This window comes from Vombatus ursinus, unplaced genomic scaffold (genome assembly GCF_900497805.2).
Source record: "Vombatus ursinus unplaced genomic scaffold, bare-nosed wombat genome assembly UNPS02014791.1, whole genome shotgun sequence".
NCBI classification, from domain to species: domain Eukaryota; kingdom Metazoa; phylum Chordata; class Mammalia; order Diprotodontia; family Vombatidae; genus Vombatus; species Vombatus ursinus.
This window is the reverse complement of record NW_020954569.1, coordinates 68406693-68431227: the sequence shown is the minus strand read 5'-3', so window position 1 is coordinate 68431227 and position 24535 is coordinate 68406693. Positions and strand designations below refer to the sequence as shown.

Here is a 24535-nt window from a genome sequence, read left to right as displayed (position 1 = left end):
TCAGCTTTCTTATCTTTCTTATCTAGAAAATGGAGAGGGCTGACTACCTTTAAAATAGCAGAGGCTGTGTCCCAGAGAAGACATGTTTTGGACTAAAGGTGAAAAGCGGCCTATGGTACTTAAATATTTTTAAAATATTCATGAATTTTTTCTAAACCTATCAACAACAACAAACAAACAAATAAAATGGGCTTTCCCATATATCTAGTAGAATTGAAAAGCAAGCCATATGTGAAACTGAAAATTTCTCTTATGTACAGCTTACTTTTCTTTTTAAGTGTGTACAAAATTCAAGCAGTAGCTCTCAGACCTGTCCTGCTTGCCTGCTCTTATCTCTGGCCTTCCTTCTGTCCCAGGGTGCTTCTTAAATGAATGTCATGCTTCCTGAGTTGTAGTCCTCAGTGATACCCATGTGGCTTTTCTCCAAGCTCTCTGTCAGCATTTGAAGGCTTCGCTTGGACTGGTCTCTTACGGCAGGACAGATGTTACTCGTCTTGTCTCTGGTTCCTCAAAACACGTTGCTATTGGTCATACAGATCACTTGTAATTATGTGAAGGTCAAGTAGCTGAGGTAGATAACTTAACAGGGCATCATGCTGTGCCTAGTGCCTTCCAGGCAAATTAATTAACTCCACTATTTCCTTTTCTGTGACTTGTGTTTCTTTAGATCCAAGAATACCCAGTTGATCTCAATACCAACCAGCTCCCCTTCTTACGAAACCCGGATATCCTGGTGGGAGAAAATGACTTAACAGCTCTTAGTTATCTTCATGAGCCTGCAGTTTTACATAATTTAAAAGTCCGTTTCTTGGAGTCGAACCATATCTACACCTACTGTGGTAAGTGGAGTGCCAGTATTTGGACAATGTGCATGCATTTGTGTTTGTGACTGTGTTGCATCATTAAAATGAGGAGTGTTAAACTCCAGCTTGGCAAGAATGCTAATTTTGCTGCTGCATTTGATGAGTGTCTCTCATCAGAAACCCTTGAATGTTTTGCAATCAGTGCACATTACTCAATTAACCTTCCCTGCATCCCTGGAGAATCATTGTCATTATAATTGCTCGACAAAGGAGGAAACAGGTCCATGCTGAACCAAATCCCACGAAGGGGTTTGCTCGAGTCCAGTACTTGAAATTGCAAGGAGAGGGAGGACATTGCAGGCATCTGCATAACTGTGTTTTTCTCCTACTCTAGCTATCGATCATACTTCTAATAGATTTGGGCTTTTTTTTTATTGGGGAACAGGACTGGAGGAAGACACCAGAAGATGGCAGTAACCATTCCCAGTGGCCCTTGGTGAAGCCATCAGACAAATACCCCAATACAAAAAGGATTCCAGTACTAGATACCACATGAGAAAGAGTAGGAGGGATTGACTTTGTTTTCAGTTCCTTAGTTTGCCACATTCTGGATTATAGATTCCTCTCTTTTTTCTTCTCCCCCTCCCCTTATTTTAATGAGGATTTTTCATTCACATTCATTAAATGCATACAGCATATAAAAACTATGTTAGGCATTGGGAAAAATAGGAGCAGGATTCAATCTGGGCCCTCATGGAGCTTAACATCAGTAAGCATTATAGAAGATGAGAAGCATCCATTGTGCTAAGTACGATAATGTAATCAATCTAGAGTCAAATAGTCCACATTCCTGATTCAATTCAATATATATTTACTAAAGTGTCTAAAGGCACTCAGGTGGCACAGTGGATAGAGTGAGTGCTGGACCTGCAAGCAGGGACACCTGCTTTCAAATCTGGTTTCAGACACTTAAAAACTGTATGATCCTTGCCAAATCACTCAACTTCACCTGCCTCAATTTCCTCATCTGTAAAATGAGGATAATAATAGCTAGCACTTCCCTTTCAGGATTGTTGTGAGAATAAAGTGAAATAACATGTGTATAGCATTTTGAAAACTTTAAAGTACCATATAAATGCGTAAAGTGCAATGTAAATGCATAAATGCTAGGTGATGTTATTATTACTATTACTATATGCCAGATACTATTTAATAAAGGAGATATCTTATGTGATATAGGCAATGTAAAGACAAAAAAAAGAGAGAAAGCAAAAGAAACAGTTCCTGTGCTCAAGGAGCTTTTTTTTTTATCAAAGTGGTAGCGAAAACAACATATACATAGAAATTTAATACAAATTATCTATGGAAGATCAGTATAGGCTTTCTGTAGGAGATGACCCTTGATCTGAACTTTGAAGGTAGCTAGAGATTTTGAGAAACAGAAGTGAGGAGGGGGTGTTGTTGTTGAGTCATTTGGTCCTGCCCATTTCAGTCTTCGTGACCCCATTTGGGTTTTCTAGGCAAAGATACTGGAGTGGTTTGTCATTTCCTTCACCAGCTCATTTTACAGATGAGGAAACTGAGGCAAAAAGGGTAAAGTGACTTGCCTATGGTCACACAGCTAGTAAGTGTCTGAGGTTGGATAATAGGGGATAGTCATAGGTGAGTGATTATAAATTTTCAAGGGAATAGAGTGAGGATTCTTGGTTGTTGCTTCAGAATCTTCCTCTTGCTTGACATCATGAATTACGCCTGAGCTTCTTCAGATTTTTGCCCCTTTCAAATTTTTTCGCCATGGTCTGAAATGACATCCAATTAATTAGGATGTTTTTCCTATGGAGTAGCTGTAATTAGATCTACATAGCCTGGCATTTCTAATGTTTGAGAAATGGCATTTTCCAAATGGTGAAATAAGATTTTCCCCAAGCTGACTGAAAGCTGATGAAGTCTTATTTCAAATACAATAACACACTACTATCCAATGCTTTCTATTAAGCATTTTTATTTTTTTCCATTTCCCCCTCTATTTTACACAGGTAGAGAGAAAGAGTATGGTATAGTCGGTAGAAAACAAGCCTTGGGGTCAGGGAAGACCTGAGATCAAGCCTCACCTCTGACATGTACTGTGTTATCCTGGGCAAGTCAATTAACTTTTCAATGATGCAGGGCTCTCTCTCAGGCTAAGTTAAAGAGCAGGCGCTGTCCTCACTGGTGGAGGGAGCTGCCTCCCCCAGACTTTTTACATTAAGTCCCCTGTTCAGTTACCTCTTCCTCCAACCCCACAAAAGATTAAAAAAAAAAGCAAATTAAAACAAAATGAACTGATGTCAGGGTTTTCATAATAACTTAAAATAAAGCAACTTTGAGGGGTTGTCCTGGAGTCACTACACTTGTAACCCAGGATCTTATATTTTTTCCACTTACAGTCCCATGTTGTAGTCATCAAGTTTCAGAATTATGAATCTGGGACACTATGAGGTCCCCATTCAACAAAAAAGTAGTTCTGTTTAGTGGTATACCTATCTTTTAAAGTTAGGAAAATGGACTTGAACATTACAATTTTTTTCATCAATTGCATCAGTTTTTTTCATTAATCAAAGGTGGAAACCAAAAGGGCTTTTCTGTTTAAACCTTATTTAAATGGAGTGCTATGTCCTAATTCTTTAATATTTCTGAATTAAGTCATAATTTTTACATCAGTGGAACATTTGAGGTGACTTGATGCCTGTCTATCTGTCTCTCAAAGACTGAAAAACTGTGTCAGCATTTCTCCTGTGTTCTGTTCTTTAGTCAAACAAGGTGACAATAGGGTCCAGGGAGAGACTTTGGTAAGCAAATCACTTGGAGATATCTGTGGTTATCGACTTTCAAGCCCCACCCCCCACTACCAATAACTGGGAATAGGAATGAAGAATAATGTTCCAAAAATGTACTTAACATGTGATTTTGGACAGTCACCCTTGCCTGTATACACTCACTTTTCTCACTCCCAGCTTCTGGGTCTTCTGAGATTCTGAGATAAAACTTTCATGATATGAAGAAAGAGACTAGTTTTTTCTCCTGTCTTGGCAGCTGAACTGACATTTATCCTCTTATCTTTTATCTCAATACTATCACCCCCAAAAGACACCAGGCCTGATACTTCACCTCATCGAGTCTTCTGACTTAATCAATAAAAATATGTTTGGGTTATACCTCTTAAGTTCCCAGCATGATGCTAGGCACTGGGGGGTAGAGGATGGGAATGGGGGTGGTGATAGTATAGAATACATAAAAACACAAGAAGTCAAGTCTCTGCCCATAAGGAGTTCATTATGTAACTGAGAAGGCATATACATGCAAAACAATGATTGCCTTCCTTATTTTGAACTCTGTGGAGAGACTGAATCTCATGCCCTGACATACCTGGATAAAGCCTTGAAAAGTTGATGCCGGCTCTCCCTAATCCCAGTTGCTTTGTATGTTTGCAGGTATTGTGCTTGTTGCCATCAACCCCTATGAACAGTTGCCAATCTATGGACAAGATGTCATCTATGCCTACAGTGGCCAAAACATGGGGGACATAGACCCCCACATCTTTGCAGTGGCAGAAGAGGCCTACAAGCAGATGGCCAGGTGAGGGTTACAGCAGTCAAAGGTGTGATCTTCTTCAGTGCTGAAAACACTTAATAATTTTCTACTCATTTGATGCCCTCTACTTTATTCTAACATCAGGGCTCAGGATGGAAGGAGCAGAAGAAAAACAATTTGGAAGTAAAAACAATTAAATTCTTAGTCCTTGTCAACCCCTCCCATTTTTTAGCTAGGCTGAGGACAGGTTGGGAGATCTATGGTTGTCTTTCCCAAAGATGTGAATAAGTAGGAGGGTCACCAAGGAAGTAGTATACCCCTAAGATTTTACCTCCTTTCTTTCTTGTTGACTTTTCCCCCCAAATTTCTAGTCTAAGGGGACTCAGTTTCTAGGGGTGTGATGTTTGATGTTGTGCTTTCCTCAATCGACCTTTTCGACTTACCATTTTTCTTTTAGCTATGGCAGCTCTTGGAGATAACTATTGGATTATATTCTCAGGTTGCAAGTAATTTGGAAAATCCTGGGGTTTTTTTGTTGTTGTTGTTTAAAAGTAATGGATAGATGACTTGTGAATTCAGGTGGGCCTGAAAGAAAGAGCCCCCCACTCTGCCCCCGATCTCCTGTGGGTAGCTGAATTGTCTGCTCCTTGCTTGAAGGATTGACATGATTCTTCAATGGAAAAGGACCTCAATTCTTGTCTCAAGCCTTCTGCATATGAAGTAGAACACTTATCTCCATTAACAATTTATCAAAAGTACCAATTACAGTTAAAACTCTGAGGCTGTATCCTTATGGCCAGTAGCACTTAGTGCTTCTTGAGTGGGTATCATCCATTGATATGTCTAGGGTGGGGAGGAAGGGATTGTAAGGGAGAAAATATCTTATCTCACCTATGTAAGCTCATGCTTTTAGTGGTTCTGGGTTTGTGATATTCATACCAACAAAAGTTTCAATTGGGAAAAGGTCATTTTAACATTTTTCTTACTGATTTATAGCATGGTATTGTAAGTTGTAAAGCTGGGAATATAAAAGTCTGTTTCATTATAGTAATAGAATGGTTAAATTAAAAACCAATAGCAAGATCCAGATAATCAGCCTAATTGATAGGAAGATTTACAGTCATTTCATTTTTATTAAATGTGGTAAGGGTAAGACTGAGCCAAAATGACTATAACCTTTGGTCTCAAATGGCATAATTAACAGTAAATGTTGTATGAATATCTTACTGGAGGTGGGACCTAAAGCCACAAACATATGCTATCCCAGAGCTTCTCAATCAATACTTAGCCAAAATTTTTTTTTGTAGAGAATAGCACCTTATGTTGCCAAATGTAACCTGAATAAAGTAATACTTAGATACTGGGCAATTAGCAAGTATTTATTGAGGACTACTATGTACCAGTCCTGGTACAGATTTTGTCCTCAAGGAGCTTACATTCTATCAGTGGAAATATACATATATGTATATATATTTCCACGTAATTTTACGTGGTGATGGTTGTGGGGGAAGTAGTTGGGGGGGTGGATAAAGACTTTTAAGTAGTATCATATACTACCTGAACTGAGCTCTGAAGGGAGCTAGAGATGTCATAGAGAGGATATAATAAGGGAGTCCATTCCAAGAAGGAGAGGATACCCTGTGCAAAGACACAGAGACAGGAAATATAATTATGTCAGCCAGTTACAGCAAATAGCTGAATTTGGCTGGAACTTAGAGTACTTGGAAAGCAGCAGTATATAATAATCCTGGAAAAGTAGGTTGGGGTCAACTTGTGAAGGTCTTTAAATGATAGGTATAGGAATTTGTACTTGATGGTAGGGGCAAGTAGGAGCCAGGAGAATCATAGACTCACAGAAAGTCAGATTTGGAAGAGACCTCAGCAACCACCTTGTTTAACCCATACACAAAAGGGATCCCCACTAGAACATAACCAACAAATGGTCAGGCAGCCCCTGCTTGATAGACTCCATGGAGAGGGAGAAGGGACCAACTCTTGAGGCCGGCAGTCCATCCTATGTTTGGACAGCTCCAATTGTAAGGAAGTTTTTCCTGATGTTAAGTCTGAGCTTGATTTCTTTTCACTTCTACTCATTGCTCTTGGTTCTGTCCTCTGTGGTCTAAGTGAACAAGTCCAGTCCCTCTTCCCGTATGGCAGCCTTTAAAGGCAACTACTTTGTTTCTCGTGAGGCTCTTTTTCTTCAGATTAAAAATATCTAATTCCTTCACCAGATTCTTATGACACAGACTCAAGTACCCTTACATTTTGGGTACCTTCTTCTGAATACTCTTTGCATTATCAGTCTCCTTAAATGGTGGTGGTGCCTGAATCTTACTGCAATACTCCAGACAAGGGCAGAATACAGTGAGACTCTTGAGTCTGCAAGTCCAATCAGAAAGCATTTATAAAGCATCTACCATATTTCGGGTTCTACGAAAAGCCCTGGTAGTACAAAGGCAAAAACAGTACCTGCCTTCAAGGAGCTTACGAATTAATGGAGAAGACAACATGCAAATGGCAATGTATAAACAATATTTTTAAATATACATCACACAAACATGCATATGCATATGTATATATTCATACATGCACATATGCACACATACATATGTACATGTGTGTATATGTGTGTGTAGAGAGAGAGAGAGAGAGAGAGAGAGGGAGAGAGAGAGAGAGAGAATGAGAAAAGTAGAAATAATCTTAGAGGGAAGGTACTAACATTAAGGAAGACTGGGAAAGACTTCTTCAAGAAGGTAGGATTTTAATTAGACTTAAAGTAAACTAGAAGGCAGAGAATTCCAAGCATGGGAGGGACAGTCAATGAAGATGTCCAGACTTGGGAGATAGAGCTTCTTGTACAATGAACAACAAAAAGATCATCAATGCTAAACTGTTGAGTATGTGTAAGAAGACTGACTGGAAATGTAGAAAAGGACAGGTTATGAAGGGCTTTACCGAAAAGTCAAATTTATGCTCTTCTTTGATGTAGCTCAAGATTACAATGACACTGCTACCTCATATTGATGCTGTGGTCCCCTAAAACCTCCAGATTTTTTTTCCTTTTTTTTTTCCTTTTTTTCAGAACTGCTATGTCACCATGCCTTCTGTAGTTCATACTTCTGAGGCTAGATTTTCTTCTCACACCCAAGTGTAAGACTTTATAGTCAGTAGTCAAAGAGGCATTTATTAAATGTCTGCTTTGTGCCAGGCACTATCCTAAGCACTTTACTAAGCATCTCTATTGAATTTCATCTTGTTAGATTTAACCCAGTGCTCTAGTTTCTTAAGATGCTTCTGGGTTCTAGCTCTGTCATCCAGCATGTTTGCTGTCTCTCCCTGTTTGATGTTATTTGCAAATGGGATGAGCATATTATTTATGCCTTTATTGAAGTCATTGACAAATATATCAAACAGCAAAAGCCCAAACACAAATCGCTTCGGTTCTCCATCAGAGACCGGCTATAATGATGCTGAACCATTGACAATTCCTTCTCTTTCAATGTGGCTCTTCACCCAAAGTTTGAATCCACATGACCATATAGTTGTCTAATCCACATCTCTTCATATTTGCCACAAGAATAGTATGAAATACTTTACCAGCGTCGTTGGTATCTAGGTAAACTACACCCACAGCATTCATTCCCCTCACCTACTGATTTATTTTTGTCCAAAAAAGAAATCAGGTTAGTCTGGCAGGACTTGTTCTTGCTGAAACCACGCTGGCTCTTTGATATCATTGTGCTGATACAATGTTGAGAGTGTTGAACAAGGAAGTCCATGGCCACGCATGTGCTTTTGGAATATTACTTTGTTACCTGATAGATAAATTATCAAACAGAATGAACAAACAGTTCTCAAAATAAGAATTGCAAATTATTAACAACTATATGAAAGATGACTCCAAATCCCTAATAATAAGAGGTTTTTGAATTGGCATAATTGAGGTTTTGCTTCATACCCAGAAAGTTGGCAAAGAGGAAAAAAAGGGAAAAATCTTGGAAGGGCTGTGGGAACACAGCCACACAAATGCCCTTGATGAAGCTGTGCATTGTTCCAACCGTTCTGGAATCAGTTTTAGAATTATACTTAGCTAAGTGCTGGAGATACAAAGACAAAAGTGAAACCTTTTCTCCCCTTAAGGAGCTTATTTTCTAATGAGTGAGATAACATGTACATATATAAGTTATCAGGATAAGGACAGAGACTGGATGTATGGCTTCATTTGTCTAGCGAACTTTCCAATATAGTAACTTCCTTTATCTGTGCACAACAGCACCTGTTCTGCAAATTATGATCTTAGAGAGTTGTCCAGAATACTGAAAGGGCTCTGGGTTACAGCAACAATAGGGATCTGAGGCAGGGTTTGAACCCAGGTCTTCTAGCTTTGAGGCCAGCTCTCTATCTACTTTGCCAACCTTGCTCCTTTGTATATAAAATAAATACAAGTTATTTTGAGAGGGAGGTGTACTAACATCTGGGGGATGATCATTAAAGGCTTCTTATAAAAAGTGGAACTGCAGTAGAGTCTTTTAGGAAATCAGGATTGCAAAGGCAGAGGTGAGGAGAAGTGCATTCTGGGCATGAGGGACAGCCAGTATTAAAGGGGAGGAGATGGGAGATGGAATGTCATGTGCGACAAACAGTCATACTTTTTCACAGAGGTCCCATTACTAGACTTATATGCCAAAGAGGTCAGAGACAGAAAGAAATCCCATATAGACCAAAGTATTTGTAGCAACACTTTTTTTGTGGTTAGCAAAGAACTTGAAACAAAGGAGATGTCTACCAGTTGTAGAATAACTGAACAAATAAGGTATACATTATAATTGAATATTATCCACCATAAATATGAAGAATTCAGAGATGTGTAAGGAGCTTATATGAATCAATGCAAAATGGTCAGCAAAACCAAGAAAACAATTGACACAATGACTATAAGATAAATGAAAAGAAAGCAAACACTGTCATTGTAATTAAGGCTTTTGGATACAGAATAGAGTGAAGAAAATGTGCTACCTTCTCTTATTTGCAGAGGTGGGGGATTATGGGCATGGGATATGATATTGTATATAATATCAAGCACGGTTGATTTTTTTTTATCTTTCAGTCAATGAGCAAGCATTTGTTAATCAGTTACTTATTATGTGCCAAGCAGTATACTAAGCTCTGGAAATTCGAAGACAAAAGTGAAGCAGTTTTTACCCTCAAGGAGCTTATATTCTGATGAGGGAGGCAGCATGTCTAATTATAAGTATATGTGTATGTGTGTATGTATATATATGTGTGTGCATATATATATACATATGCACATAATATATATGTAAAATATATTACATAAGTGTGTATATAATATTTACAAAGTAATCCAAGGTAGTTAGGGGAAGCTGGGTGTCACAGTGGATAGAGCATTGGTCTGGAGTCAGGAAGACTTCTCTTCCTGAGTTCAAATCTAGCCTCAGACACTTACTAGCTATGTGACCCTGGGCAAGTCATTTAGTCCTGTTTGCTTCTGTTTCCTCATCTGCAAAATGAGCTGGAGAAGGAAATGGCAAACAACTCCAGTATCTTTGCCAAGAAAACCCTAAATTGGTCATGAAGAGTCAGACACAATTGAAAACGACTGAACAACAAGGTTGTTATTATAAAGAAGGTGGGGGGAGTCAGTAAAGGTTTTTTTTAAATAAACGGTCGTGCTTATGTGGAGTCTTGAGGGAAATTGGAGATTCCCAGAGGCAGAGACGATGGAGTGCATTCTAACAGACAAAGGCATGAAAATGGAAGATGGAGTGTTGTTTTTGGAGGACAAGTAGTCTGGTCTGCCAGGGTTTCATAGTGGATTGAGGAACAATCGTGTATAAAAAGTCTGGAAAAGTAGGAAGGAGCTTGTAAAGAGCTTTAAATTCCAAACAAAGGAGTTTATATTTGATTTTCAAGAGAAGAGGGAACCAGTGGGATTTGTTGAATGTGTGTATGTGGGAAGAAGGGAATAAGATGGAGAAAAATGTGCGATGAAAGCTTCTGCACTTTAGGAAAAATACTTTGGTGTCCATGTGGAGGACACTAATGACGAGTTTCTGTGAAGGGATATATTTGGAAATGAAGACAATATGAAAAGATACTATATCAATAAACTGATATATGAAGGAGGAAGAGAATGTCTCTGGCAGCTGTGTGAAGAAAGACTTGGAAAAGGAGAGACTTGAGACAGGGAGATAAACTAGGAGGCTACTGTAATAGTGTACGTGAGGTGAGGAGGGCATGAGCTGGCATGGTGGCTGTGTGAGTGGAGATATGGGGCAGATGCTAGAGATTTTGTGGAGGTAGAATGGGCAAGACCTGGCAATGGTATTTGAGGCCACAAGGCAAGATTCATATAGTGAATGGAACACTGGTCAACCTTCACAACTCCTGAAGGCTAGATTTGTCTCTCCAATTAAGTAATTGGGTGACACTAAGTAAGTAATTTCTGTTCCACAACACAATTTTCCCCATATGGCAAGTGGGGATGACAATACTTTGTCCTATGACCACTAGAGAATTATTCATTTATGGCTAAATGCTCAATCAGAAGGTCAAAGTGACATGGTTCTAATATAAACGATGGTCATTTCCTTTGGTTCTAAAAACAATTCTCAAAGTTCTCAAAGGATACTTCCTATTTTTGGCTATCAGTAGACACCTTTAATATCTCATTAAATTTTGTTACTTCTTCCCCTCTTAAATTGATCTCATATCACCAGACGTAGCAGATTTTGTGGCATTTCATCAGTATGCATTTAGTCATTATTATCTTTATCTGGCTAGCTTGAGCTGTTAACAAGATCAGTTTTGGGGCTTGGGGTTTGGGTTTCATTTTTTCAGTTTTCAGCTAGTACTTCTGGGATCTTTTGAAGGAAAGTACTGGCATGGTAAAGTACTGGACTTAGATCTGGGATCCCATTCTTTCTCTGGTGTTTGCTAATGTTGTGATTCTGATAAAATCAGTTAACTTCTCAAAACCTCAGTTTGTCTATGTATGAAATGGAGATAATTCTTATATCACCTATATCACAGGGTTATTGAGACTGAAATGAAGCTCAGTTTATGTAATACATTTTGCAAACTTTAAAACACTATATAAATGTCAGTAGTTATTATTCATAGTATGCCCATAGAGTATGATTGGTGGACTAAATAATGTATTCTCAGGCCTTAGTCAAAAGAGTAGGGACCACAGAAAAATGCAGTAGTCGTGAGCTGTCATCGTGCTCTTAAATTTCATGTCTGTGTTTTTATTCCATTCCTTTGGTAATAGCTGGCTTTCCAGAAGCTACTGAGGACTGAGCTTAGGGAAAATTTTCACCTTTGTTAATAATAGGAAATGGTCATATGATTAGACATCTAATTCTTTATTGAACTAGTTGCAGGGTAGGAGGGTAGATTTTTTACTTTTGCCTGGGTGGTATAGGGAGAAAGGTGGTGGGGGAAATAGGAAGTAGCTTTAATGTAATTACTGTGCTTTAAGGTATGTTATCACATCCATGCCCACCCCCTCTATCCTCCTCATACCCATCTGTCCTGTGTTGCTTTGTGCTTTTCTTTTCAGCTGTGACTAATAGGAAGAGATGGGAGTGGGAATTGAGAGGTGGGGGGGAGAGGTTGTCTTTATGTTGGTCTTCAGCTTGAGTGAGGTATGGAAGGCAGTTTTAGTGCAGAGGCACCTAGTAATGAGGCCTGAGATTTGATTCAAAGCAAACCCCTTTCCTCTACCTGTAGTATTGAGAGTTGGTATGATGCTTTATATGAAAACTGAATGACTATCTTTCTTTACAAGTATTCTGTACTCAGTAACTATCATCAAAAACAAGCATTCAGTACATATTCAAAAAATAAAAATAAGATTGTTTATGAACCCATTAGCTCTGTCGTTTACTGCTTATATTTTTCAATCTGCATATTAATTTTAACAAGATAACAAAAATACCCTTTTCATTTTCAAGGCTTCTAAATTCATATTTTGAGTGTAGTTTTTTTTTAAAGTTTTTATTGTTATCTTTTTTTGGAAGTTTTTATTGTTATCTTTTTTTAAAAAAAGAAAACATAGTTGTGGCTCTGGATTGGTCTATTTCTGCTTTTTTTTTTTTTTGAGAGGGATTCTTTTTTGATCAAACTCACCATAAGGTATTTTGCCTTGTTTGGGCCACCATGGCAGAAAAAAAAAAGATCTGTAAAAGACTTGGGGAAATTCCAGGGTAGAGCTCTGGAGTGACTGAAGGTCAGAGAAGAAGGAACTTGTCAGATAAAGGTAGAGGCACTAGAGATGTTAAATTGGAACTGAAGAAATTGAAACCCAGAATCTCCAGAGTTGGAAGAGACTTTAGTGCCTTCACGTCTAACCCATTCCCGAATAAGATCCCCCTCCACAAATTCTCATTCCGTCTTTGCTTCAAGACATGTGGGGATGGGAAACCCACCAGCCCTAGAATCAGTCCTTTCTATCTGTGGTTAGCACTAGCTTTTATTTTATTTTTTTTTTGCATATATATATATACACTCACACACACATATGTCCAATGCATTTTTCATTTTAGAAATCTATAGGCAAGGGAGTGGGAAAGTGCGTTCCTGGAAGTCAGGCAACAGAGGTTCTAGTCTTAACTCTTGTCACTTTGGTTTTTTTTTTTATTATTAATTTATTTTGATTTATCAATAATCACTTCCATATGCTTTTGAGTTTAAAATTTTTCTCCCACTTCCTCCGCACTACCCTCCCCAAGACGGCACATAGTCTGATATAGGCTATACATTTACATTCATATTAAACATTTTCACATTAGTGATGTTGTAAGTAGAAATTAAAACCAATAGGAGGAACCACCAGATAGAGGAAACAAAACTCAACAGAAGAGAAAAAAATTAGCAATTTGGCTTCCATAGTTCTTTCTTTGGGTGTGGATAGCATTTTCCATCACTAGGCCTCTGGAGATGTCTTAGATCCTTGTATTGCCAGGAAGGGTTAAGTTTATCAATATTAGTCATCATGCAACTTGGCTGATGTTGTGCGTTCTCTTGGTTCTGCTCACTTCACTCAGCATCAGACCATACAAGTCTTTCCAGGTTTTTCTGAAGTCAGTCTGTTCATCATTTCTTATAGCACAATAGTATTCCATCACATTCATATACCACAACTTGCTCAGCCATTCCCCAATTGATGGGCATCCTCTTAATTTCCAATTCTTTGCCACCACAAAAAGAGCTGCTATGAATATTTTTGTACATGGAGGTCCTTTTCCCGTTTGTGTGATCTCTTTGGGATACAGCTAGCACTAGCTTTTAGAAGGCTTTCCCTTACCAGAAAGCTATAGCTTCCTTTTTGCATCTTATACTCATTGCTCATAGTTTAGGGCCACAGAGAAAAATTCTAGTCCCTCTTCAATGTGGTAGATGTTCAGATACTTGAAGAAAGATAGAATATCACATTTCCCACCCAAATCTTCTTTTTTAATCAATCAATCAATAAACATTTATTAAGTGCCTATTATGTGTCAGACACTGTGCCAAGCACCGGATAATAATAGCTAACATTAATATAGCACCTACTGTGTGTCAGGAACTATGCTAAGTGCTTTACAGTTATTATTTAATTTAACTCTCACAACAACCCAGGGAGGTAGGTGCTTTTACTATCTTCATTTTACGGATGAGGAAACTGAGGCACACAAGGGTTACATGACTTTTCAAGAGTCACTCACCTAGTAAGTATCTGAGACTCCATTCACAGTGGTTTATGGATTGCTAGCTAGCAAATTAATTTGCCTGCTTCCTTTCTGATGCAAACTTCAACCCAGCTTTGTTAATTGGAAAATTAAATGCCTCTAGATGTCAAGCTTCATCTAGCATCTAGCATGAAGCTATTAAGGAGAAACCTGAAGTTGTGTTAAAAGACCAAACAGATCAATAGGAATGACAAGAGCATTAACACCTATACCATACCTGGCTTTACATGTATTTTTGACATGATAAAATGGAAGACAATGGATCTAAACAGTGTCCAAACAAAATCCCAAACATAAGTGTTTATCACAAGTCTAGAAGGATGAATATTTCCTCATCAGAAAGAAGAGAGAAGATTGAAGAATGTACTCAGCTCAACTAGTGGGCTAAAATTTTGGTGAAATGTTTTTGGAAACACATTTCATAAAGCAATGGGAAAAGCAGCTAGGTCGCTGTGGATAAAATGCTAGGCTTGGAATCGGGAAGACCTGAGTTCAAATATATCCTTAGAAACTAACTATCTGTGTAAACCTAGGCAAGTCACAGTTTCTCCCAGCTTCAGTTTCCTTATCTGTAAAATGGGGATAAGAATAATACCTACCTCCTAGGATTGTTGTAAAGATGAAATGAAATAGCATATGTAAAGTGCTTTGTGAACCTCAAAGTGCTGTATGAATACCATCTATTATTATTAAAGGCTAACAATGGTCTTTGTCATTGGGTTTGTGTAATGTAACCCTAAGTGGTTTATCTCTGGACAAAGATGATGAAATGACTCAGATTTAAGAGTACAGTAAAAAGTCACTCCATGGGCAATATCCAAATGAACTGAACCATCAGTATGTCAGCACAAAAGATTCAGACAAATGACTGCACTGAGCAGCTTTGTTTACGAAAACAGAGGCTTTATGATAGCGATCCAGGGTCAGGTCATTGCCATGAGAAATTCCAGAAAAAAATTATCCTTCAGGAGCCTAGACTTAATGATACAGATTACACAATGAAAGGATGAAATATATGCAACATATCACTGCAGAGTGTAGAAATTCAGCATCAAACTGGCAGCCTAAAAAGATAAGATCAGTTGGCTAAAATTACACATCAAAAGCTTATTCTTTATAAACTAACAGGTGATCAATCCCTATACTACAAATGCAAATCCTCAGATGGCCTGGAGAATTAAGCAAATAAACTCTACTGGGGCTAGAATGTTATTACAGACAGAACAGGGGCCAACAGCTCCCCAAACCTAAGGTTAATTCAAAAAATCTAAGAGTGATTTTAAAAATTTATCTCATTCTAAATACACAAAATCTCCAAGCTATATGAAATGAAAAGCTTTCAAAATGTAGCAATCCAGAGGAAGAAAATAAAGTCATGTGGGAAGAGGATGAGGTATTTGTTATCCCTCCTACCCTATCCCCTACTGGAATTGTTCTGAAGAACCAGTGAGTCTTCAAAAGATGAGCTTGTATCACAATCATCTTAATCCATAACAAAAAACATCATTTCATCCACCTATTGAAGAATCTGCAGAACTTTAAATGCAAAAAAAAAAAAAAAAATAGGATAGCAACTTGTCATTGGACCATTTCTGTTGGTATCCCATGGAAAAGATGAGAAGACTGAGATAAGTGTAGCTAACATTTGTGTTACATTTGTAATATATTAACATTTGTATATTAGGGCAGCTAGGTGATGCATTGGATAGAGTGATGGTTAAGACTTGTTTTTTTGGGGCAGCTAGGTGGCGCAGTAGATAGAGCTCCAGCCCTGGAGTCAGAAGGACCTGAGTTCAAATGAGGTCTCAGACCAGACACTTGACACTTACTAGCTGTGTGTCCATGGGCAAGTCACTTGACCCCAATTGCCTTACCAAAACAAGACTTACCTTCCTGAGTTCAAATTTGGCCTCAGATACTTATTAGCTGGGTGACCCTGGGCATGTTACTTAACCTTGTGGTTCTCAGTTTCCTTATCTGTCAAATGAGTTGGAGAAGGAAATGGCAAACCATTTCAGGGTCTTTGCCAAGAAAACCTCAGATGGGATCATGACATGACTGAAAATGAGTAAGCAACAACATCTGTATAGTATTCTAAGGTTTGCAAAATATTTTCCTTATGTTGTTCCATTTGACATAGGCAAATAGTGATGGGTAATTTGTTTCCATTTCCATTAAGAAACAAGAGAATTAATGGATGTTTTAGCAGGAAGAATTTATGACGCTTGACAAATTTGCCAGTTGTTAAGACTATATATTTTCTCTTTCTGAAATTTTTTTAAAAATAAAATTGACAGCCTTCTGTCCATAGTTTCTATAGTACTCTGTGGAAGCAGGAAAATGTACACAATGACCTTTCAAAGCCCTTCCCTAAGTGCTGTTTTGATGAAACATATGTCCTTTGGAAAAGAGTCTAAAAAAAAAAAAAGAATTCCTTGAGGAAACCATTCTTATCAAAATCCCTGCCTCCTCTTAAGAACTAACTAGATTTGACTCACTTTCTTGGAATCCTCAGCTCTTCTTTCAGAGAAAGTTGAGAATGACTTTGCTTTCTCCCTTTCATCTTACCATAAAGTGATTCCTTTAAAAAATATTGCTTTAAAAATATCTGATTGATCCTATACTCGAAGTGAGATCCCACAGCTTATTTATTTATTGGATCGAATCAGGTTTTTTTTTTCCTTTGCAAAAACTTATGGCAAATTGATACAGTGTCCAGTGAGTGCAGGATTTTGTAGTGTTGAGTCTTATCACAGTTCATGAATGCTTTTCCTGACACAGTTTACTTGTTTATTATGGATAGGGACAAGACTTGTGATTTCATAGAGAACTCTGAGGTGAGAAAATCCCCTCCGATTATGCAGACTCCTATTTTCTCTGCCACTTACAGTCTTAGAGAGTTACCTAAAGGTTAAGTGACTTGCCCAGGATCACAGCCAGTAAGGAGATGAATCTAGGACTTCCTGGATTTGAGGCCAGCTCTCAATTTACCACACTGCCTTTCTGGTCTGTTAAATGAGGATAATCACACAGTATCTTCTCTCTCTCTTTGATATATAGTCAGTCAATTAAGAAGTAAATTAAGCACCTATTATATGCAAGACATTGTATTAAGTGATACAAAGACATGTGTTGGTCTCTTCCTGTACTATAGTACTATATGTACTATGAGTCCCCTTCCTATGTGCTTACAGAACTTAGATCATGACCTGAGAATGGAGCTTTAGTTTAGGAGCAAAAACCAAGGATTGTCAATAGAGCTGTAGGGAAGTAGATTATGGTATCCTTTCCAGTAATTCTGTTGATATTAATTTAATTATAGTTCCCTGAATAATATATGGAAAGTTGCATTTGTGAGGAGTATGCATGTGTATGTTTGTATATATTCATGTGTACATACATTCATGTATATATAAATATATGTGTGCACATACATGTATACATACCCATATGTGTGTACATAGCTATGTATGTGGTGGCAGGTCACGTGGTAAAAAGCCCTTGCTAGCTTGGCTCTAGTATCCTATTGGATGAATGTAAGGGATAAAAGCATGATCCAAAGTCAGCTAGTTATAGAGGGCTGGAGTAATAGATTGAAACAAAAAAAATGTCAATGTCTTCTTTTGTAAAATTTTATTTTATTTTATTTTTCAAATGAACAAAAATCTATTTTCTCTCCCTCACTTCCCCTTCCTCCCACTGGAAAAAGAAAAAGAAAATAAATATAAAGAATTGAGCAAAACAAAATCCTGCATTGGACATGTTGAAAAATATTTGTTTCATTCTACACCCTTAGTTCATTGCTTCTTTTTCAAAAAATGGATACCATCTGTCATCATCAGTCATCTAGAATTGTGGTCATTTCTTCTATCAGAATTCTTAAGTCTTTCAAAGTTATTTATCTTTATAATGATATTGTGATTGTTTTATTGTTCTCCTGGTTGTGCTCACTTCATTTTGTATCACTTCATACCACTATTTCCAAATTTCTTTGAAACTATCCCTTTCATCACTTTTTATGGCACCATAGTATTATTCCATCACATTTATATATCATGTTTTATTCTGAAATGTTTGAAGAGCAATATGAATTACACATTATTATTATTATAGGGAATTTGAGATCTGACCACTGAAAAAAATGAATTTTAATAAGATGAGGACACCAGAGTAAAAAACTGATATCTTCCTGTGACTGACCTTTATTTTGCTGGGAGACATTTTCTGAGAATAGGTGGATGTTTAGATAATGAATCCTACATTCCAGTTAATCAATACAGGAAGTACATGTACTAAACATATGCTTTATGACAGGCACCGAGCTGAACACTGGGGGATACAAAGAAAGGCAAATACACAAAACATCATTCTGGCCCTTAAGAAGTTTACATACTTGTAGTAAAATTTAGATTAAGGCCTGTCATTGTGCTTCAGGTGTCTGAGAAGTGAGTAGAGGAAAAGGAACAACTTGTCACTGTTTTCCTCACCTTATCTTCTACTATGACCTTCTAAAGACTATTGTGCTATAGTGAAATGGTCCTACTTACTGTGCTACAAACATGCCAGCAACCTTCCCTCTTCTAAGCTTCTGTTTTCATCTTCCTGTTTCTCACCTTTGTAAATATGCAAAACCATGCTTGAAATCACCTTTTTTTCAGAAAGTTTTTAGCTTTTTGGCCCTTGGCAATCTTGCCCTCCTTGAGACAGCCAGAAAACTTGTGATGTATAGTAGTTATCAGTAATCATCATCATCATCATCATCATCATCATCATACATTTTATAATTTCTGTTGTTGTTCAGTTGTTTCAGTCATGTCTAACTCTTTATGACCCTATTTGAGATTTTCTTGGCAAAGATACTTCTCCAGCTCATTTTACAGATTTGGAAACTGAAGCCAACAGGGTTAAGTGACTTGCCCAAGGTCATACAGCTAGTAAGTGTCTGAGGCCAGATTTGAGCCCAGGTCTTCCTGACTCCAGGCCCAGTGCTCTATCTACTGCACCACCTAGGAGCTGTTTAAAACTAGGCAGGTTCAATTGATATAGGGCCCTTAAATGATTTCTGACATTAACATGTATAGCAAAGGACAACTGAGTGTTCTGTAAGTGAAAAATGTGTTAAAATGAATCAGAGGAACCTCTAACTTGATTGTCTTGTGAATCAACTGCTAGTCAAGGCTACATAGATTTCAATTATAATTTTTTAATGTATCTCACCTAATCAAGTATTGTGTTTTATTGTTATTAAATTTTCATTTATCTCTAACAGTGCATGAGAGAACTCTTTCAGCCTTCCTGGTGTCCCCAATAAAACAAAAACATTATCTGAATTTATTGAGATGAGGCAAAAGCAGAGGTGCTCAGTGATTTTCATGAAGTCACAGAGAGAAAGTACCTGAGCTAGAGGCATGTGGTCCACCTGCGTCCTTTGTCAACTGACCAGTCTTTTTTTGTCCACATTATCAAAATTCCACAGTGAATTTCTTTTTATAAGAAGGTGAATTCAAGGATAAACATTTAGCTTAGTAAATGGTTAAAGGTTCACAGAATCATCATTTCTTGAGCTGGGAGGGATCTCAGAAGGTATCTAGTCCAAACCTTATCCAAATGATTAATCCCACCTGAAGCATCCGTCATAAGTATTTGTATAGCCCTTGCTTAATTAGCCCTAGTGATGGATAGACAGCTCAATACCACAATAGAAAGCTCTTTTTATTTTTGGACAACTCTAAATGTTAAGTGCATTTTTTTTGTTGTTGGTGGTGATGTTTGTTTTTTGTTTTTAAGAACCAACATTTACCTTCTAAATTTCACCCTTTGACCTTTATTCTACCTTTTAACTAGAATGCTTCATTCTTCCATGTGATAATTCTTCAAATAGTTAAAGAAATCCATGAAGTCCCACATAAGTCTATGGGAAAGATTTGGCTAGAAAGCATTTCAAAGGTAAAGAAAGCTTAGGGGTTTTAGTGGGCTGAAAACTCAACATGAATGAGTAGTGTAATGTTGCAGTCAAAAGAACTAATGTACCCTTTGTTGTTGCCTGACTTTTTATGTGACTCCATTTGAAGTTTTCTTGGCAAAGATACTGGAGTGGTTTGCCATTTCCTGATCTAGCTCATTTTACAGATGAGGAAACTGAGGCAAACAGGGTTAAGTGACTTGCCCAAGGTCACATAGCTATTAAGTGTCTGGGGCCAGATTTGAACTCAGGAAGATGAGAGGGACAGAGAAGAAAGTGAAGAGGGTCCAGCTCTTGGTGGTGCTCCATATTTAATGGGGAAGAGGTGATCCAGCAAAGGAACCTCAGAAGGTATGGCAACATAGGTAGGAGGAGAATCAGGATAAAGTAGTGTCATAAAAATCTAGAAAAGAGAATTTAATCTTGGTAAAAGGGAGTGGTTCACAGTGTTAGCAGCTTCTAAGAAGTCAGGTTGAATGAAGGGGGTGGGGATGGGGGTGCAGGAAGCCATTTGAGTTAGCAGTTTACCTTGGAGAGAGCAGTCAAGGAGTGGGGTCAGAAGCAAGATCTCAAGGAGTTTGGGAGGTAAGAAGATATGGAGATGAGTATAACTCCTTTCTAGGTCGTGTTTGACATCTTTCTATGTTCTGTCCTTTCACCAACTTTCTATGTTCTGTCCTTTCACCAGCTCTCAAAGGGATGTGTTCTATTCACCACATACACAGACCAAGTACTCAACAAATATATGCTGATGGTGACATTCCTAATTTAAATGAAATAGCTCATAAACATAGATTATAAGCTCTCTTTTAAATAATAAGCTCTTAGAAGGCAAAGGCCAGATCAGTGGAATTCTCTTTTTATAGCTCCCAGAACAGCTGCTACCCAAAAATAGGTGGTAAATATTCCTAGTCAATCAATCAACTTGATCTAAGATTCTGTCCAACTTAAGAATTATCTGACTTTCTCCAAAATATTTACTGTCTCCCAAGTGCTCAGCATTGTGATTGTTAATTTTCTTTGCAAAGAAGATTAACTTTGGTTAGAATGTTAGAAAGATGCTGGAAATGGACCTTAGAGATCGTCCATTCTAACCTCTTCATTTTTGTATGCACTTATACAATTTTGGAGTCAGACAGGATAGCAACTAATCTGATTACCTTCCCAATTCGGGAACCTCCTGAATAAAGTCTCAGATAGATGGTTATCCAATCCCTGAATGAACATTTTTTAAAATTTTTTAAATAAACATTTTTAATTTTTTCTTCTCCATTCTTTTTTTAAATTAATTTATTTTGAATTATCAACAATCACTTCCATAATCTTCTGAGCTTCAAAATTTTCTCCCCTTCCCTCCTTACTTCCCTCCCCAAGATGACTTGCAATCTGATATAGGCTATACACATACATTCCTATTAAACATATTTTCACATTGGTGATGTTGTAAGTAAGAATTAGAGCCAATAGGAGGAACCACCAGAGAGAGGAAACAAAACACAACAGAAGAAAAAAAATAGCAAATAGTATGCTTCAATCTGCATTCAAACTCTGTAGTTCTTTCTTCTTTGTGGATAACATTTTCCATCATGAGGCCTTTGGAGATGTCTTAGATCCTTGTATTGCTGAGAAGGGTTAAGTCTATCAATATTACTCATCACACAATGTGGCTGTTACTGTGTACAATGTTCTCCTGGTTCTGTTCACTTCACTCAGCATCAGACCATACAAGTCATTCCAAGTTTTTCTGAAGGCAGCCTGTTCATCATTTCTTATAGCACAATAGTCTGAATGAACATTCTGACTGATAGAAAACTCACTATCTCACAAGGCAGCCCACCACAAGGTTGGACAGCTCTAATTGGGAAATTCTTTATTGTGTGAGCTCACTTCTGTCTATTGGCAGTTACATCCTCTGGAATTGCGTAAAACTAGTCATGCCAATTCCATATGACAACCCTTCAGATATTTTTCAGGCCACTATTATGTTCCTCCAAGTCTGTTTTCCCACAGGGTATGTCCTTAGTTTCCTAAATTGGTTCTTACATGACAGTCTTCAGAACTTCGTCCTTTTTGTCTTCTGGGCAACTCTGTTTTCCCTTTTAGAATATAGTGACTGGAACTAAGCACAACTCTCCAGGAATGGTCTGAGCAGAGAGGGTTCCCTATAACTAGTATCTCTGTTTGAATCACTGCAAGCAGAAACCGTCATGTGAGGGCTACAAAACCATGCATACTTTTGACCTAGCAATGCTACTGCTAGGTCTGTATCCCAAAAGAGACCAAAAGAAAAGAAAAAAAAAGGAAAAGGACCTATATGTACAAAAATATTTTTAGCAGCTCTCTTCTAGTGGCAGAGAATTGGAAATTAAAAGGATGGCCATCAATTGGGGAATGGCTGAACAAATTGTGGGATGTGATTTTGATGGAATACTATTGTGCTGTAAGAAATGATGAGCAGGATGCTCTCAGAAAAACCTGGAAAGACTTACATGAGCTGATGCAAAGTGAAATGTGCTGTGTACAAAGTAACAGCAATATCGTAAGATGATCGATCAGCTGTGAATGACTTAGCTGTTCTCAGTAGTACAAATGATCCTAGGCAACTCTGAAGGACTTACGATGAAAAATGTCATCCATCTCCACAGAAAAAAACTGTGATGGTGTCTGAATACAGATTGAAGCCTAGTTTTTTTAACTTTATTTTTCTTGAGGGGTTTTTTTTGGTCTGTGTTTTCTTTCAAAACATGACTAATATGAAAATATTTTAAATGACTACACATATGTAATCTATATCAAATTGCTTGCCTTCTCAATGAGGGAGGTGGGATGAGGAAGGGAGAGAATTTGGAATGCAAAGTTTAAAAACAAATATTAAAAAAAAATTTTTTACATGGAACTGGGGAAAAATAAAGTACTAACTAAATTTAAGGAAAAAAGAAAAAAAAAGAAACTGTCATGTGTTTAAGGTGATTTCATTTAAACATAAAAACTAAAAAAAAATAGAGGCATCTGGACCATCCATGGACTCAGCTAATGTGCAGTCTTCAGTTGCCAAGCAAAGCTGAGCTAATGGACTAATGGAATTCTGTGACTCGCTTGCTTTCTGGTCTGTGATTTTTATTTTTATGCATGAGATAAGGACAAAGGAATAAAACTTAAGATTAAATGCAGTATTGAAATGGAGAGATAAAATTTGTTATCTGTAGCTGTGTTTTATGGAGAACAGTTGAACTTCAGGTATGGCCCATGAAATGTTAGCAGCTCTGGAAGACAACCTATTGAGTGGAGTTAACACAGACACTTGGGAGGAAAGGAAGGAAACAGGCATTTATTAATTACCTACTATATGCCAGGTACTATGCTAAGCACTTTACAAATATTATCTCATTTGATTTTCACAATTCTGAGAGGTAGGTGGTATTATTTTTCCCATTTTACAGTTGAAGAAGCTGAGGCAGACAGCAGTTAAGAGACTTGCTTAGGGTCACACAGCTAAGTGTCTGTGGCTGGATAGGTTAAATATTATGAAGTAGTTCTCATCTGATGCTTGTGTCTGGTGGCTGAGTTGGTGAGCTCAGCTCACCTGGATTTTTCTTTATAGTCACTTCACATGGGTTTATCTAGGGATGGCAGGGATGGCAAAATACAACTAAAACAATACTTTCCAAGGTATCTGAAACCGTTTTCGACGAGAAAGGCTAATGTAATGTGAAATTTGGGGGCAATAGATGATATTTCTATTTTCATGCAGTTTTCATGTTTTTCACACTGTTTATCATCTTTCCAAACTCTTTATATTTCTTTGGTGAGTAACACAGACATTGACTGATTGCCGACTGATTGATTAATGGAGAGTAGTGCTAAGGCCACGGGTTTAGTCCTTCTGTGGGCCAAGCAATCTTTCCACAGAGATAAAAACTCTGTCCCTCGGCCACAGACTAGATGGCTGAACTGGGTCAACCATCTCAGAAATGTGTGCCCATGGCACTAAGGAGAAAATAGAGGATAGAATGATGATGGCTCATCTGAATTCATGGAGACAGAGTCCAGAAAGCATTCCCATCTGGCCCAGAGTCAGCACTATCTCCAAATACAAAGACTGGAGAATAGTGCTTCATGGATGATACAAATAGACACGAGCAACTCTGAGGCCTCACCATCGTTCTTTGTCCTTTTCTAATTTCTAGAGGCTGGTTCCCCACATCGCTCACCCCTTCTTCCTCTCAGCAACCTCACAATCTTTCCCCTTTCCCTGCCAAGAAAACCCTCTTGCAGAAATCTAGTCACTTTAAGATACAAGGGATAGCAAATATAGCAAATATGTTAAAATTATTTCTCCCAGAGCTTGTTACATTTTGACAGCTATCAAAGTTTAGCTTCATAACATTCTAGAATGTTGCAGCATGAAGGGTGCAGACCTGTTGTCTAGACCAAAGGGATTAAGC

General features: G+C 37.8%; 1 protein-coding gene across 1 annotated transcript in view; it reads left to right on the top strand.

The window, feature by feature from the left end:
* The window catches only part of MYO5B (myosin VB), a 532192-nt gene that overhangs the window by 189889 nt on the left and 317768 nt on the right, over positions 1 to 24535 (top strand). Inside the window, exons 3-4 of the mRNA XM_027868890.1 lie at positions 668 to 839; positions 4274 to 4418. Coding sequence (XP_027724691.1) covers positions 668 to 839; positions 4274 to 4418 — 317 coding nt within the window. The remainder of the gene's footprint in view (positions 1 to 667; positions 840 to 4273; positions 4419 to 24535) is intronic.